The sequence below is a fragment of the Fukomys damarensis genome, unplaced genomic scaffold (assembly GCF_012274545.1).
Source record: "Fukomys damarensis isolate Sample0158 unplaced genomic scaffold, DMR_v1.0_HiC HiC_scaffold_5, whole genome shotgun sequence".
Classification (NCBI taxonomy): Eukaryota; Metazoa; Chordata; class Mammalia; order Rodentia; family Bathyergidae; genus Fukomys; species Fukomys damarensis.
Window position 1 is genome coordinate 83,920,285 of NW_022900917.1, and position 16,353 is coordinate 83,936,637.

The 16,353-nt window shown below is 44.3% G+C and overlaps 1 protein-coding gene across 2 annotated transcripts; it reads right to left on the reverse strand.

Moving 5' to 3' along the window:
- Positions 1-5,175: 5,175 nt before the first annotated feature.
- Positions 5,176-10,711, reverse strand: LOC104872873 (cytochrome P450 11B2, mitochondrial). 2 transcript variants are annotated; one of them, XM_010639235.2, is made up of 9 exons: positions 10,454-10,711; positions 9,973-10,128; positions 8,067-8,266; positions 7,770-7,973; positions 7,365-7,519; positions 6,494-6,660; positions 6,037-6,115; positions 5,760-5,948; positions 5,176-5,394 (listed from the first exon to the last, which is right to left on the reverse strand). In XM_010639235.2, the coding sequence occupies exons 1-9, from the start codon at positions 10,699-10,701 to the stop codon at positions 5,281-5,283; spliced, it is 1,512 nt and encodes a 503-aa protein (XP_010637537.1). In that variant the 5' UTR covers positions 10,702-10,711; the 3' UTR covers positions 5,176-5,280. The 2 variants fall into 2 exon arrangements, with proteins under 2 accessions (XP_010637537.1, XP_010637538.1); XM_010639236.2 differs by lacking the exon at positions 7,770-7,973.
- Positions 10,712-16,353: the final 5,642 nt, after the last annotated feature.

Here is a 16,353-nt window from a genome sequence, read left to right on the forward strand (position 1 = left end):
GAGTTTACTCTGATTTATCCGATTCTCTCTCACACTGAAGTGCTAATCACACTGAAGTTATAGGTCTGTGGGAGAACACCACAGAGGTGAAGAGCTAAGGATAATTTTCTCTGTTATTTTCTTGTGTATATGAATTGTTTATGAATTTTTACACTTTAGTGGGTTTTATTGTTTTTTACCCTCCATCTCAAGGTTGTTTTCATATTAAGGGCTTTATTGCTTTTTCTGAAATGTATGTTACCAATACTTTTTGCTAGATCATTGTTTTTTTTATGTTTTATTGCAATGCAGAAGACTTATTCTGTTGTCCAATTCATCAATCTCCCTTTTTATAAATAAAGACTTTCCTTATACCCAGGTATATCATTCAGGGTTCTCCAAACCAGTAGGACCAAATGAAGAATCCCCTCTCTATATATATTTGTGTGCACTCACATGCATGCGTGTGTGTGTGTGTGTGTGTGTGTGTGTGTGTGTGCACGCGCATGCACTCTCGAACTGGATCATGTGACTGTGAAGGCTGGCAAATCTCATGCCCATAGAACTGGTGAGCAAGATAGAACTTTTGGCCAGGAGCTAATGCTCCCTTGACGCATTGTTTATTCTACTCCGAGAAACTTCAGATTCTGCTGTTAAGATATTTCACCTGATTGGGTGACCTCCACTGTATTATTGAGGATAGGCTTAATCTCCTTAAAGTTGGTTTATTGTCCATGCTAATTATGTCTACAAGCTGCTCTCACATCAACACATATATCTGAGTAATTCAGTACTGTAATTTAGGCCTATAAAACTGTAAAAAATAAGTGTTATAGCCATTAAAATGGTTAATTGTCTCACAAGGCTGAAAGTTGAAAGTAAACTTTGATCCTTACTAGGGAAAATGTTGAAAAAGCATTTTTCAAATCAATACTTGCATACCAGGGATGAAGGTACTAGTAATTTGCTAAAGATATGAAATGACATCTAGTCCAGAAGCTGCATCATCTGAATGAGTTTAGAATCAATCACTGTCATTCTTCAAGAGCCATCTGTGTTCTGTACAGCCCAAACTAATGAACTGAAGGAGCGTGGTAGGAGTCACCATCCCTGCATCCTGCAAGTGTGTGATAGTGGCACCCATCTGTGCAATTCTTCTGGGAATGTAGAATTTTTATTCACTGTTTTCCCAGAGAAGGACCATTCTGTAGCTTGCATTTGTGCTTTCTTAATGTAATAGCCTTCACTTCACAGGACAAGGGACCAATGTGAAATTCTGTCAAGGTCTGACTATGTCTATGCTAACAATGTATACTGGATCTGGAGTAAATGACCACCAAAGGGTTTGGGAACAACATGGGTCTATTATGAGATGTACTTGAGCTAAAACTCCATTAATCACTTGAGTTCCATAATCTTTTATATTTTGAGCCACTTGAAATTGGTGACAATTAAGTCCAGAAATCCCCAGAATATCTGATGATTTCCTTTTCGGGGCTGCATAGTCATCCTGGTGAAAGGCCATGAGCCTCTTGGAGAATGATAGAAAAAACAGGCACAGCATAAATTTCTAGTAGTAGAATTTTCCCTCAAGGGGAACTACCCTTCTGTTATGGTTTGGGTCTAGGTGTCCCCCCAAAGCTTCATGTGGTCATAAGCTTGATCTAGAGTGTATGAAGCTGGAATTGATTCATGGTGCAATGCTAAGCTCAAGGGCACTAGGATTAAGAGTATGAGTGCCTCTGTCCTAAGTAGTCTGAAAAATAAAGGGGCAGAGAGACTCTGTTAAGCTCTCTTGTTATCTTTGCTACCTTGTGTGTTCCACGTTGTTTCTCCTCTTCGATGTCGGTTTGTCACCCTTGTCTTGAAACCACCAATTATGGACTGAAACCTCTATGAACTGTAAGCCAAATAAACCCCTTCCTTTTTAACTTTGGATGTCAGATATTTTGTCTCGGCAATGAGACACCTTCATTGGAGGGATTATGGGTCTATTAACTGGCTCAAGTCTGTCAACTGATTCAAGGGCCATGATTCTCTGTATCATTCAAGACAAACTGCTGTTCATTTGACCTAGAACTCCTCTGCACCTATAGACTAAGTTAATAAATAGACTCTAAACCTAAACTCTAAAAACTCTAAACTCTTAAAAACTCTAAACTCTTAAAACTCTAAACCTATTTGGCTTCTAGGAACATGACCAACTAGCCAGTGCTATTGGTCTCTGCCATTTAGACAATTCTGGTCTGCTTTGAGTATTTTGCCCACTACTGTAACTTGCCACCATGACTTCAGTGGTAAAGCACTACACTGTGGCTGCTGTTATCCCAGGATTCAATTATCTCCCTTTCCCACAAGGAATCCCACCCTGACAGCAGTTTCCCTTAAAACTTCTGACCACAGACATCCTCAAGGATGATGGAACTTCCCTTAAAAACAGGTTTCTCACAATCATGGTGCAAGATGTGTCCTCAGTCTTAGGGTGGGTGAGTTTCATGGATTGCTGCAGGTCTTCCATGACAACTCTATTTTAACACTTCTGTCTCTTTGAGCCTTTGGACATATTCCTGTCCAGTACACCAAGGCAGCTCAGGAAGTTTTAATTAGTTATCTCACTAATGTTGCTGTTGTTTACTAATATCCATCCATTATTCCTGTTTTTTCCACAAAAACCAACAATTAAAGCCAATACTTGAAAGGTCAGGTATTATGTGGAAGGGTCAGAATCCCTGCAGGGAGCCCCTAAGAAGATGATAAATGAAGCTTCGTGAGTGGAGCTGAAGTTACAATGGCATCCCCAAGAAATTCGAAATGTTAGGAATGTAGAACACCAGCCAAGAAAGGCTGTAGGCAACCCAAGAGCCAACCCAAGAGAGAACCCAAAGAAGGATGATGAGCCAAGGCCTTGGAGTTCATGTCATGCAATATGTTCTGGGAAAGCCAGACACGCTTGGTCCTCTCCCTCCCTTCTAGACCTTTGTTCCTCCTTTTGGAAACTGGAATGCCCAGGAGCTTCATGTCTTCTGATGTGGGACTTTTAAACAATGATTAGGATGGGGATGCTAACTATACACATCTGTGGACTGATCACAGCTAAATGTGTGATTAAGAGATGAGGCCTCATCAAAAGAGACAGGTCACCGTGGACATGACCTGAAAAGCTATATCCCCCTCCACCACTCCTCTCTCTTCCCAGCCACCATGATATGAGCAGATATCCTCCACCAGATCCTTCCACCATGCCCTTCCTGCATCGGATTGAATCTCTGAAATATGAGCCAAGATAAACCTCTTCTCTCTAATTTGCAGGTGTTGGGTATTGTGTCTCAGTGATGGGAACATGACTAAGAAGCCCTGGGCCTATATTGCTAAGGTACAGTAAATTCTTGACTTACAAATATTCCAGTTGTGAACTTTCACAGATACAAATGGACCTTGCATTATGAACATTCGTATAAGAAGACAAGTTGAGGAAGAAGCCAGGATCCAATGTGATTTTCAAGGCCAAGCCCCTAATAACTGGACTTCCTCCCACTAGGGCCCACCTACTAAAGGTTCCACAAACTACCAATAGTACCATGACCTAGGCACAAGCCCTTCAACACATGGGCCACTGGAGGGCATGTATCTTAACAACAGCAGACAGCAGACCTCAGCCTAAGAGGTCACCAGTGGAGGAAATGACACATCCTCTTCTGACACAGCTCCCCTCTGGACACTGAAACCTATACCTTCAGCTAAGACAATGGGCAGCCTTGCTAAGGTGTAAATTGGATAGGGAGGATTTCTTGTTTTGCCCTTGATATGAGGGATTCTGTTGGGGGTTCCAAGCATGCCTATTGTACTGTTTCATTCTGATTAGTATACGAAAGAAATGGTTTCTGTTAAACAACAAAAATTTATTTTGCCGCCACTGTAGAGATGAGAAGTCTGAAGTGAAGGTGCAGGGAGGATTGGATTTTTTCTCAGGTTTCTTCACCCTGGATCTTCATGTGGTACCTGTCTGTGTGCATGTGACCTAAATATTTTGCCTCCACTGTAGAGATGAGAAGTCTGAAGTGAAGGTGCAGGGAGGATTGGATTTTTTTCTCAGGTTTCTTCACCCTGGATCTTCATGTGGTACCTGTCTGTGTGCATGTGACCTAAACTACTCTTCCTGTAAGAACATTTTCATGTGGGATGGAAGTCCACTCCAGTCATTTTGTTTCAAATTAAATCCCTTGATAAAGGTCTCCACTGTAGAGATGAGAAGTCTGAAGTGAAGGTGCAGGGAGGATTGGATTTTTTTCTCAGGTTTCTTCACCCTGGATCTTCATGTGGTACCTGTCTGTGTGCATGTGACCTAAACTACTCTTCCTGTAAGAACATTTTCATGTGGGATGGAAGTCCACTCCAGTCATTTTGTTTCAAATTAAATCCCTTGATAAAGGTCCTATCACTAAATAAAGTCACATTCTAAGGACATTTGGGGCTTAACATCTTTGCAAGATGATTTCCAGGGACCCAAATTCATCCCATACACCCATCTTTTAAAAATCCTTGTTCTTTGCCAAAATATACTCCCTATACACTGCTGAGCCTCCAGAGAAATCTGCAACAGGTTAACACATTCTGGTCCATGCTAAATATTCAGAGAGATTATTATTATTGCTTTCTCCAGGAAATACCTGCCTCATGTCACTTAATGCTTCAACTTCAGGAAAACACAACTCACCCAGGAATGACCTCTCCTGTCAACATGGCCAGGTCTCTATCATGACCTTCTGGTTGAATCTCTGACCATCATAACACCCTAACCCCTTGCTTATATGCAGTCCTCACTCTATTCTCAATTACTTTCCTAATTTTTGAGTTCACATACACCAATGCCATAGCTCAGGTGATGTGTGCTCAGTTCAGATCTATTTTCTTTGCTGATTCTGTACAAATGGAAAAGATAAGGATTGGCAATATTGAGTGATCTGAGGTCCCATGGATGGCCACAAGAGAATGCTGGAAACAGTGCTCAGGAGAGAGGCAGTGTTCAAGCACAGATAGTTTGCAGGAGATTGAGCTGGGTGGGGCTGGAGAGGGGACAAAACCAAAAAGGACCACCATGATCCTCCTGAGCGCTGCTCTGGCCTTGCTGCACAGTGTACTGAGCCCACATCCACAGGGCTTTGCCGGAACTGTTTGAGCAGGGGGCCCTCCACCAGCAGTGTGGCCAGGGAGCAGTGTTGTTGCAGGAGAAAAGGGGCGGGGGCTAGGATCATGGAGACAGTGGATGGTGGTGTTCCTGGGATCTTTGGTGGGGAGGTATGACTAGGTGACAGGCCGGAAAGTGAGGGGGGGGATGTTGACAGGCATCAAAACGAAGCGGTAGGCCAACTTCACATCCTCTTGGACTGGTGTCTCCAGGTGAAAGGATTTCAGAATCTAGGATAGAAGTGAGGACTGTATCTGGGCTGCTCAGCAGGCCCAGCATCCTGACTAGGCTGCTGCAGAAACTAAGTGCATCCACCAGACTGTGGGGAAGGAGGAGCCTATGTCCCCATGCAGACCCACCCATTCTGCCAAGAACCTACTCTACAGAGGGCCCCACCTCACCGAGATCAAGCCCCACTCTGCCACAGCACACACAGGCTCTGCCCTACTGTGCAAGGCCCCACCTTACTCTGCAAGGCCCCTCCCACCCATGCCATGCCAAACCTCTGCCAAGGCCTGCCCCATTCCCCAGACTCACCCTGGACACCCTGGCCAGTGTCCCACCCCATCCCAAGACCCTACCCCTGCTCTCTCACATGATGCAGAAACAGCAGCATCTCCACTTCTGCCAGACGCCGCCCCAGACACTGGCGCACCCCAAAGCCAAAAGCCAGGTGATGGAAAGTCTGCCTGCTGTCCAGCCAGCGTTGGGGGTTATAGCGCTCTGGACTCAGGAACACCTCGGGGTTTCGGCCCATTGAGTACAGATAAAAATGGACCAAGGTCTGTAGACAGGTGCAGAAGGGGCTGTCAAGTGCCTGAGGGGAAACTTGCAAATGGCTTCAGCAGGGGGAACCATGGGGACTCACTCACCCCAGCTGGGATGTGGTAGTTCTGAAGCACCAAGTCTGAGCTCAGGATTCTCTCCACAAACAGACCAACAGGGTACAGCCTGGAGATGCAAGACCAGAAGAGGTGTCTCAGCTATGACAGGCCTCTTCCAATCCCCTCTGCCGCCTTCTCACACAGGATCCCCAGAAGGGAAGTCAGCCTTCATCCTGACAGTCGGCTTTCATGCCCCTGCTCAGCTCAGCCAGACCTCCCTCCACATGGGCAGTGCAGGCCAAGAAGGGCATGGAGGATGGCCACGGGCCTTTGAAATGAGACCCCAGAGCAAGAGGGCTGCACCCCAAACATGAGATACAGAAGAGGAGCTGAGGTGTCACTGGTTGCCAGGAAAACCTCCTCATATCTCCACCCATCTGTGTCTCTGTCCTCAAGCCGCCTAAGCAGAGGGGAAATGGACTGGTAGGGTCGAGCTGGCACCTACCTCAGGGACTCTTTGAGGGCTGCTCGCAGCAGGGGCAATTCTGTGATAGCCCTCTGAGGATCCTGAGAAATGCTGGGCTCAGCAGCCAGACTTTCCTGGCGCAGGGCCTGCTGCACGGTGGGGTTCCTGGCCAACTCAAAGAGCGTCATCATCAAGGGGAAGGCTGTCTGCAGAAGCCAGAGGAGAAGGCTCAGATACCCCACTCCCATTCCCCTCTGCCCCAGAAGCCCTCCCACAAGCCTGCCCAGGACAGCCCTGCACCCTAGGCTCTAGGACTCTAAAGCCCACCTGGACCCATGCCTTGATTCCTCAGAGAAAGGCTTCTACTTCCCAGCCCAGTCTTCACCCATGTCACTGCATACTGTGCTACCCACATCCTGCATGAGACCTCAGCATTTAACCCTCAACATTACTCAGTGGGGAGCCCACACTCATCAGCTTCCAATGGCTCTTCTCGCCTCTCTGTCCAAAGACCTCAATGTATCAACCTGAACCATACCTACCCCACCCACTTGGGGAGACACCAGACATTTCTCCCTCCTGGGTCATTTTTGGTGCCACGGAATGCATCTCCCTCTGCTCATCTGAGATGAGAGCCTCAGTATCTCCAAAGTGCTTCTTTCCATGACAGGAGCCACTGAAATGGCCTCCTAAGGTCTCTCTGATGCCCTAGGACTTCCGTGCATGTTCTACCCACTGCAGTATGGTCAGAGGAGACCACTCTGAACTCATACTCCCGTGGCTGGCTTCCTCTAGCCTTGGCATGAAGGCCCAGGCCTGGGATCCATGGCCCTGGATGCCTATGCACAGGAGGTCCCACTGGGACTCATGGTGGGTTTCACTCATAGTGATGGGAAGGTGTTGGCCTGACCGTGTCCGCACTCCCTGCTGTGAGCTCAACACTGTTGGCCTTGATGGCATTTACTGGCAAGTTCCCCTGAAATAGCAGATCTGCCATGATGCCGCTGTAGTACTGAGGGCAACTACAAACAAGTTTCTGATAAGTCTTCTGGATCCAATTGTCAGCTGAAAGAAAAAGAAGAGAGTGTCAGACCCCAGACTGAGAGCACCACTCACTTCCTTGTCCTCTTCCTCCCCACCTGCCCATATCTCCAAATCTCTCTGCTTCCACCGTATCTCCAGGCTGGGCCAGCTCATTCTCCTGCCAAATCCCTGCCAAGACCATAGGATGCTATTCCCCTGTTATATGGACTCTTTGCAGCTGAGGAGGGGTGATGCTTGGGCAAGTAGGTGACTCTCCTGCTCCGGGCCTCACCATAGTCAGAGATGTAGTCCCAAGCCTCAAAGTGCTCTTTCCACACCCTACTGCTGATCCAGCGAGATAGACGCCTGGGCAGGAAAATGAGCTGCCCAGTGGATTTCAGCATGGCCTCCAGGGCATGGATGAAATTCAGGCTGTCAGAGCTAGGGTTATGTCCAAAGAGGCCCAACCTCTCTCCAAAAAGTGCAAAGTTGCTGGCTGTAGAGAGAATGGCATCACTGACTAAATACAGTCCTGACCTCAAGGCACCATCCCAGCCCTCTGGATGCCTCCACATGCCCGGGAACCCACCTTCTATGGTATAGTAAAAAATGCTGGGCTGGATGTCCTCAGTCAGGATTCCCTGGGCATTCTGTAGCACCTTCTTCTTCAGGGCCTCTGAGAAGTCTCTTGCCACTATGTCCACCATGGGGAGGAACTTTTGCACTGCCTTTGGGGACAGCACATTGGGGTTCAGCCGCAGTCGGTTAGCGCGCCATTCGGGCCCATTCCTGCAGGGTAGAGAGTAACTGGAGTCAGCCCTAGCCCCATCCTCCTGGTCCCCAGAAGGAACTGGGTGTCACTGGGAGATGAATACATTCATGGAGGCAGGCTGCTGCAGGTCTTTGTCTCAGAATCACCTTCATGTGCTGGAACCATGGCCACTGAAATCTAAATGGGGAAAGACAGCAAATTCTGCTTGAAATTCCTGCTGTAGTTAGAACTCGCAGGCCCTGAGTTGTATTCCAACAGCACTCATGCCAACCCTGCCCAGGTAGGAAGGCTTTATCTCCATGAGAAAATGTTGACACTTCTCTAGAGCTATTCCCACCTAGCCCGCACCATGCCCCAAGGGAAGAGGTGGCTGACCTCCCACCTCCCTGTCCTTACCTATGGAGCATGCTACCTCTCAGTCACTAGCATCTGCCTATCTCCAAGAATGTCCCCATCTTCTCCCAGCCAGGTCCAAATAATAGTGCTCACCATATTTCCAAGCCACAGCCCAGAGACCAGAGGGGATCAGAAGAGGTTCTCCAGGAAATGGTGGGCATCAATTTGTACTCTCAGCCACACACCCTCCTCTTTCTATGGCTGATGCCTGCAATTATTGATAGTTATCACACCCACAGCTACAGTCACATGTCTGTGCTTATGCAGGAACTCAGAACCCACTGGCAAACCTGCATGCATTCATATGGGCACAAGGACCATGCACATATGGAAATGCACACACATAAACACACAGGCATCCAGCAGATATTTCTATACACACACATGTATAAGCACATGCATGCACTCACATGTGCACATACACATGCACACACATGCACACAGGCATGCACGTGTGCACACACACATACACACCTGTGCTGGCTCATTGATTCCTTCAGCTTCACATGCTCATTCTTCTGCCTGGCCTGTCCTTTGGGGTTTCATCCCTACCAGTCACGTCTCCTCTTAATGGCCACTCTCAAGGGATCTCTTTCCTTTAACCCTGCTATCCCGAGAGAATTCACTTCCTGACAAGGTGGCACAGTTACCCACAGCCCAACATGTCTCTTTTAGCACTCTGGCTCCTAATGACAACCTCTTTCCAGCTGGTCTATCCCAATGACCACCTTCTTCCTGCTTTCCTGTCCAGATATCCTCTGTTTCCACAAGAAGACTCCAGGCTCCAGTGCCGCTAGCTCACTTACAGCTTTGCACCAAGCACAAAGAGCTATCCCCATCCTGCATACCCATCACCCTTTTCTCCAGGACTCTCTCCTACAGAGTGAAAGGTGTCTTGTCTCTTAGAGGGCATCATTTGGGAGGGAGGCTGCGGCCTGATCGATATTAAGCTCTGCAGTATGCTGTGGCCCTGAGCCAGCTCCTCCCCTTCTCAGGGCCATTTCTCTGAGATGTAGGAAGGGGAACCACTCACGTATGAGAGAAAATATCACCAGGCTGTGACAGAGGTTTTGAGGAGTGGGTGCCAACCTCATGGGGCTGTCAGCGTACCTCCTCACCCCAGGAAGGTGCATTTCTCTACCACTCATTGCTTGCTCCTCCACTCCCAAGAAACTCCAAGGCATGGCACACATCTGTGCTTGGCAATCACAGTTTCCACCATGCCCCACAAAGCCCAGGATAGGTATGCCTGAGGGTCTGCTCCTTGTTGCCTCTTCTGTCTGGGCAGTTAACCCCACCTCCCTTCTCATCCTAACTGGCCCCTTACAGCAAGAATACTCCAAGCTCCTGTCCTCGGTGCTCTCTGTAGGTGATCCAGGGCTCTACGACATTGCGGCACGGATGCAGTTTCTCCGCCTTTTGCAGCTGGAAAGCGTCCTCTGGCAGCATCACAGAGACGATCTGTGTTACTCCCATGTTGTACCTACAAGACAGTGCACAAAGCCATACTGTAGCTGCCCTGTCCTCACTGCAGACTGGGTCCTGTAAAACCTCCCTTTCTCCTGGACTTGCCTTTGTACCTGACTTTCTCCCACTTCCGCGCTTCTGTATTCTGTCCCCACTATAGTGAGCCCTGTTTTGTTCTATCCTTATTAAGAGTCATGATTTCCATGGCAAAGACAGGACAGCAGTCCACCAGGCTCCAGGACCACAGGAAAACTGTGGCACTATGTGCCTAGTAACATCCTGGCCTCCAGCAGGGCAGGATATTCTGGGCATCTTCAGCAAGCAGCTCTGAAGGGCATTACCTGAAAATGGGCCCCAGCTCCTGGAAGTTCTGATGCATCTCCAAGTGCAAGTTTTCATAGCCCTGCCCCTTCCAAAGCTCTAGCGCCTTCAGCCATTTGTTGATCGAACACTTGGGTATGGCTTCAAAGGGCAGCACTGTAGTCTTCGGGGCTATAACAGCTCTGGACCCCAGTGCCCGGGCTCCATGCAGGGGCAGCCGGGATCTTGCAAGCCATAGGTCAGCCTTCAACCTAAGCGTCATTCTCATGCTCCCTCCAACCTGATGCAATCAGATCCTTTTTATCTCTCCAGAGATCCTTTTTATCTCTCCTGCACTGCTACTAATCATGTCACAGGAGGAATTATCCTTTGCTCTTGCCAAAAGCAGAGGTCAGGGCTGGGACCCCTAACCTGAGGTGGAGAAAGGAGAAGGGCTGCACCTCATGTCTGCCACCCCTGCTGGCAGGAGGGAGCTGAGGTGAGGACCAGGTTTTGGGTGCAAGCTTGAAGGAGTACACAGTGGGGGCAGAGGCCTCTCCCTCCTAGGGGATTAGTGCAGTTTGATGAATGAAGCTCTTATCTTATAACCTTGAATTGTTCTTGCTTTTCCTTTAAGATCTAGAGCTGGAGGAGGGTGGATGGGTTGCAGTAGTTGTGCTAACCTATGTTTATTTATTTATTTTTTAAAAATTATTTTTAAATGACAAATAAAATTGTGTGTATTTATCTTATACACCAATTATTTTGAAATATTTAGATATTGTGTTAAGGCTAAATTGAGGTAAATAACATACCTATTAATGTACATATATTTCTGTGGTAAGGATACATAATTTGCTCTCTTAGTAACATAAAATACATGGTAAATATAGTCACTTTTTTTCATAGACCTCTTGAACTTATTCCTTCTTGCTAACTGAAGTTTTGTTTTTTTGACCAACATATCCCCAGTCACCAGCCCCCTACTCCATGGTCACTACTGTACTTTCTGCTTGTATAAATTTGACTTTTTTAGAATCCACATTAAAATTATATCTGTAGTACTCATCTAACTGTGCCTGGCTTATTTAACTTAACATAATGTCCTCCAGGATCATGTTGTTGAAAATGTTACTTTCTTTTGAAAGTCTCAACAATATTCTCTAGGTACCCACCACATCGTCTTTATCCATCCATTTAATGATAGGCCCTTGGTTTGGTCTTGTATTTTGGTTATTTTGAATAGTAATGTACTAAACATGAGATTGCAGGTGTCTCTTTGATGTGTTTAATTTGTTTCCTTTGAACATATGCCAGAGACTCCTGGTCACATGTTAATTCTGTTTTTAATGTTTATTTATACAACAATTTATGCAACAATGTATAAATATTTCAAAATAATCATTATATGAGATAAATACATACAATTTTATTTGTCATCTTAAAAAGAAATTGTTTCAAAAGTAAATAAATAAATGCAGTTTAGTGTCAGTCCACTGATTTGTTTGGCACTGCTCTAATCCCAGTAGCCTAGACAGAGTATAAAAAGGGCAGAAAGAAGCTGCTAAGACCTATTGGTTGCTTGCTTGGCTACCTTCTGCCCACCATGAATTGTATCTCCTCTGCAATGCCTGTGTGCCTTGGAGCCAGCCAATTATAGGCTGAAACTTCTACAAATGGTGAGCTAAATATATCTTTGCTCCTTTAATTTTGGGTGTCAGGTATTTGGTCTTGCAACAAGAACAGTAACTAAGACAATACACATCCTGAATAATCCAGTATCAGTCAGTGAAAGTGAAGTAATGAAAAAAGAAAACTACCAAGCCCAGATCTTAATGGATTCACTGCCAAATTCTACAAGAACTTCTGAGAAAATCTAACACAATCACTCCTCAAACTCTTCACTGAAACTGAAAGAGAAGTAGTACTCCAAAAGTCTTTCCTGGAAGCAAAAATCACCCCAATTCCAAAACCAGGAAATGACCCCTCCAAAAAAGATAACTATAAGCCGGGTATGGTGGCATAAGCTTGTAATCCCAGCACTCGGGAGGCTGAGGCAGGAGGATCGCTGTGAGTTCAAGACCAGCCTTGGCTATATAGTGAGTTCCAGGTCAGTCTCAACTACATAGTGAGACCCTGTTTCAACCCCCCCCCAAAAAAAAGATGACTACAAACCATTCTCTCTAATGAACATACCTATAAAAACCCTCAATAAGATACTGGCAAAAGAATGTAGCACACCATGAAAAAGATCATGATCAAGAAGGGTTCATTCCACAGATGCAGAGATGGCTGAACATATACAAATCAATAAAAAGGATACACTGCATTAACAGAAGCAAGGACTAAATTTACATGATCACTTCAATAGAAAGAGAATTTGACAAAGTGCAAAATCCATTCATGATTTTTTAAAAAAAATCAAACTTCAACAAAATAGGAACAGAAAGACTTTATCTCAATCTGATAAAAAAACATCTGCAACAAGCCAATGGCCAGTGTCAGACTAAATGGAGAGAATCCAAAAACTTTCCATTTAAAATCAGGAACAGCATAAGGATGTCTGGTATCAGCACTCCTGTATGATATAGTTCTCAAAACATTAGGTACAGCAGTTAGACAACAGTAAGAAATAAAGGATGTGGATAGAAACGGAAGAAGTTAAATTATTATTTGCAGATGACATTCTTGTCCTATAGAAGATCCAAAAACTCTGCCAAAAGACTCTTGGAATCATTTAACAAATTCAGTAGCATACCAGGAGATAAAGTCAACATTCAAAAATCCTGTACACCAATAAGAAATTCACCAAGTGAGAAATTAGGGAAACCATGCCTTTTACATAGCATCAATGAAAATGAAATACTTTGGAATTGATCTAACCAAGGAAAAGAAAGAACTCTACAATGAAAAAGGAGAAAAAGGATATCAAAGTGGATATCAGACAATTGAAAGATATCCTTTGTTCCTGGATAAGCAGAATCAATATAATCAAAATGGCCATACTTCCAAAATTGTTATATAGATTTAATGCAATCCCAAGCAAAATGCCTGTAGCATTCCTCACAGAATTACAGAACGCAATCCTACACTTCACATGGAAACAGAAGAGACTTCGGCCAGGGATTTAGCTCAGTGGTTCCAGTGCCTGCCTTGACAGCACAAGGGCCCCAGTTCAATCCCTGGTACAAAAAAAAAAGGCACAAAAGAAGAAGAAAAAGAGACTTTGAATAGCAAAAGAAATTCTGACAAAAGGAAAGGCAGGGGTATCATGATTCCAGACTTTAAATTATACTACAAAGCTATAATTAAAAATAGAATTATATTGGCAAAAAAACAGACTTGTAGATCAATGGAACACAGTGGAGAATACAGAAACAACTCCAGGAACTCTTACCTTATCTCTGACAAGAGAGCCAAATACTTTTGCTGAAGGAAAGATGTCAGGAAAACTGGCTATCCTTATACTAAAAACTGAACCTAGACCCATTTCTCCTCACATAAAATAAATTAAAATCAAAGAGCAAAACATTAGAACACAAACACTTATTCCACCAGAAGACAAAATAGGCAAAACACTTAAAGACATAGATGTAGGCAAGGACTTCTGAACAGAACCCCTGTTGCACAAAGAATAATGCCAAAATCAACAAATGGGATCACCTCAAATTAAAAAGAATCTGCACTGTGAAGAAAACCATCAACAAAGTGAAGAGACAATCTAGAGAATGGGAAAAATTTTTACTGCTACTCCTCCAATGAAAGACTAACCTCTAGAATCTATAAGCAATTAAAAAAACTTAGATCCCCCAAATTTAAAGACCTAACAATAAATGGGAATCTGAAGTGAATAAGCACCTTTCAGATGAAGCACAGTCAATAAATACATGAAAATATTTTTAATATCTATTACTGGCCATTCAAGAAATGCCAATTAAAATAACACTGAGATTCTGTCTCCTCCAAAAAGAATGGCTATCATCAAGAAATCTACCAAGCACCTCCAGTGCTCCAGGCCTTCATCAGAGCAGACTGTTGAGGACCATCCAGCCACACAGGTGCCTCTGCAGCATTCCTCCCCCCACCAACCCCATGCACTCTGGCCTCCTGGTTGTGCCAGGAACTGGATCCACACTGCAGAGGCACAGGTGGTCATAAAGTCCATTTTACTGAGCTCCAGAAAATAGGACGGAAGTGAACAACTTCCATAAAGGCACATCAGACCTCCATAGTTGGTAAATTGAAGGGATCACCACCTTCCATCAGAACTTGAACTATCTTCACGGGAAGGGCAGCTGGAACCTGCAGTAGAACCTTGCAGAGTTCAACTCTGCAGGAGGTCAGGGAGCTCAGCTTGGGCCTTGAAGCCAGAATTCAGCCTGAATCTCAGGGGTCTGCCCTTGGCTAGCTGAGACTAATTGACTTGGTTCTACACATTGCTGGCCCACATTGTCTATGTGAAAGCAGCAATATACCCTGAAAGAGGCTCTTCAATTTTTTTTTCTTTTCCTCTTATTTTTAATTTTAATTTTTAAAATTTTATTTTTTCACATTCTGAAAATTCTTCCTTTTCTCTTTCTTCTGTTTCCCAAAAAGTCTCTTAATCCTCCACAATGTACTTCATCTCCCTTTTTATTCATGTTCCTGCCCTAATTCAGATTTCTTCCTTCTTTTTCTTTTCTTCTTTTTCCTTCACTCTATTGCCATTAGTTTCAAAGAAAAGTGAGTACAATTTATAGCTTTCCTATTACTTTTAAGTTGTTCTATTCTTGTCTTTGTTCTTGCACTCTGTCTTTCCCTCTTGTCTTCAACAGTTTCCTAGAGTTTGTGTGATCATCCAGTATTCTCTGGCTTCACTTGAAACCTTCTCCTATTCTTTTACCTATCTATTCCTCTCCTCCCAACCCTTTCTAAGTCCCCATCCTGAAGGGTAAAGTTGCTATATTGAAGAATGTATTCACTATAAACACATTTTGAGAATGTCTCTGAGTCATTAAAGATTCAAAATCTAAAGAGCAGGAAGATCAAAGTACTAACCTAGGAATTAAACCAAGGACAGCCCAACAACAAAAATAAAAATGAGAAAACACTTAAGCAAGGCACACATACAGACTTCCAGTTCACCAACAGAAAATTCTAGGGGAAATGATGTGGAAAAGTCTAACAATCAACCACCAGGACACCTGGAACTCATAGCACAGGAAGTAACAAAGCAGATCAATCAGGCTCTAAAAAAATTCAAAACAGAAATAATTTCCCAGATAACTACAGAGATGGTGAGCAAAATAAAAGACCTGATTAGAGATACTAGAACAGAAACAGACAAAAAAATAGATGAGCTCAGGGCCATGATAGAAGTCATGAATGCCCAACACAGGAAAGAAATAAAAACCATGAACACCCAACATAAGAAAGAAATGGAATCCATGAAACAGATTCACACAGATATCCATGAGATTAAAACTCTATTGAAAGCATTTGCAGCAGAATGAATAATCGTAAACATAGAATTTCAGGTATAGAAGACAGTATTGCAGTCAGTGACCATGAAAAGAGATCTCTTTAAAACAGTAAGGTATCATGAGAAATCTATCCAACAACTCCTAAATCATGCAAAGAATAATAACATAAGATTAATAGGAATCCATGAAGTAGCAGGAGAAACTACAAAAGACTTAAAAAACCTGTTCAGGGCCAGGGATTTAGCTCAGTGGTTCCAGTGCCTACCTCTCAAGCACAAGGACCTGAGTTCAATCCCTGGTAACAAAACAAAACAAAACAAATCTGTTCACAGAATTAATGACAAAAACACTTCCTAAACAGTAAAAAAAAAATTGACATAAAGATAAATGAGGCATAGAGGACTCAAATTAGCCATTATCAAAAAAATCTACACCTAGACATATAATAGTGAAGATCCCTGAAACCCAACAGAAGAACA

Coding starts and splice junctions, on each gene's coding strand:
- LOC104872873 (XM_010639235.2), bottom strand. CDS start 10,701: ATGAGAATGACGCTTAGGTTGAAGGCTGACCTATGGCTTGCAAGATCC. Junction 7,974..8,066: donor TTTTTACTATACCATAGAAG/GTGGGTTCCCGG, acceptor TTCTCTCTACAG/CCAGCAACTTTGCACTTTTT. Junction 6,116..6,493: donor GCCCTCAAAGAGTCCCTGAG/GTAGGTGCCAGC, acceptor TTGCATCTCCAG/GCTGTACCCTGTTGGTCTGT.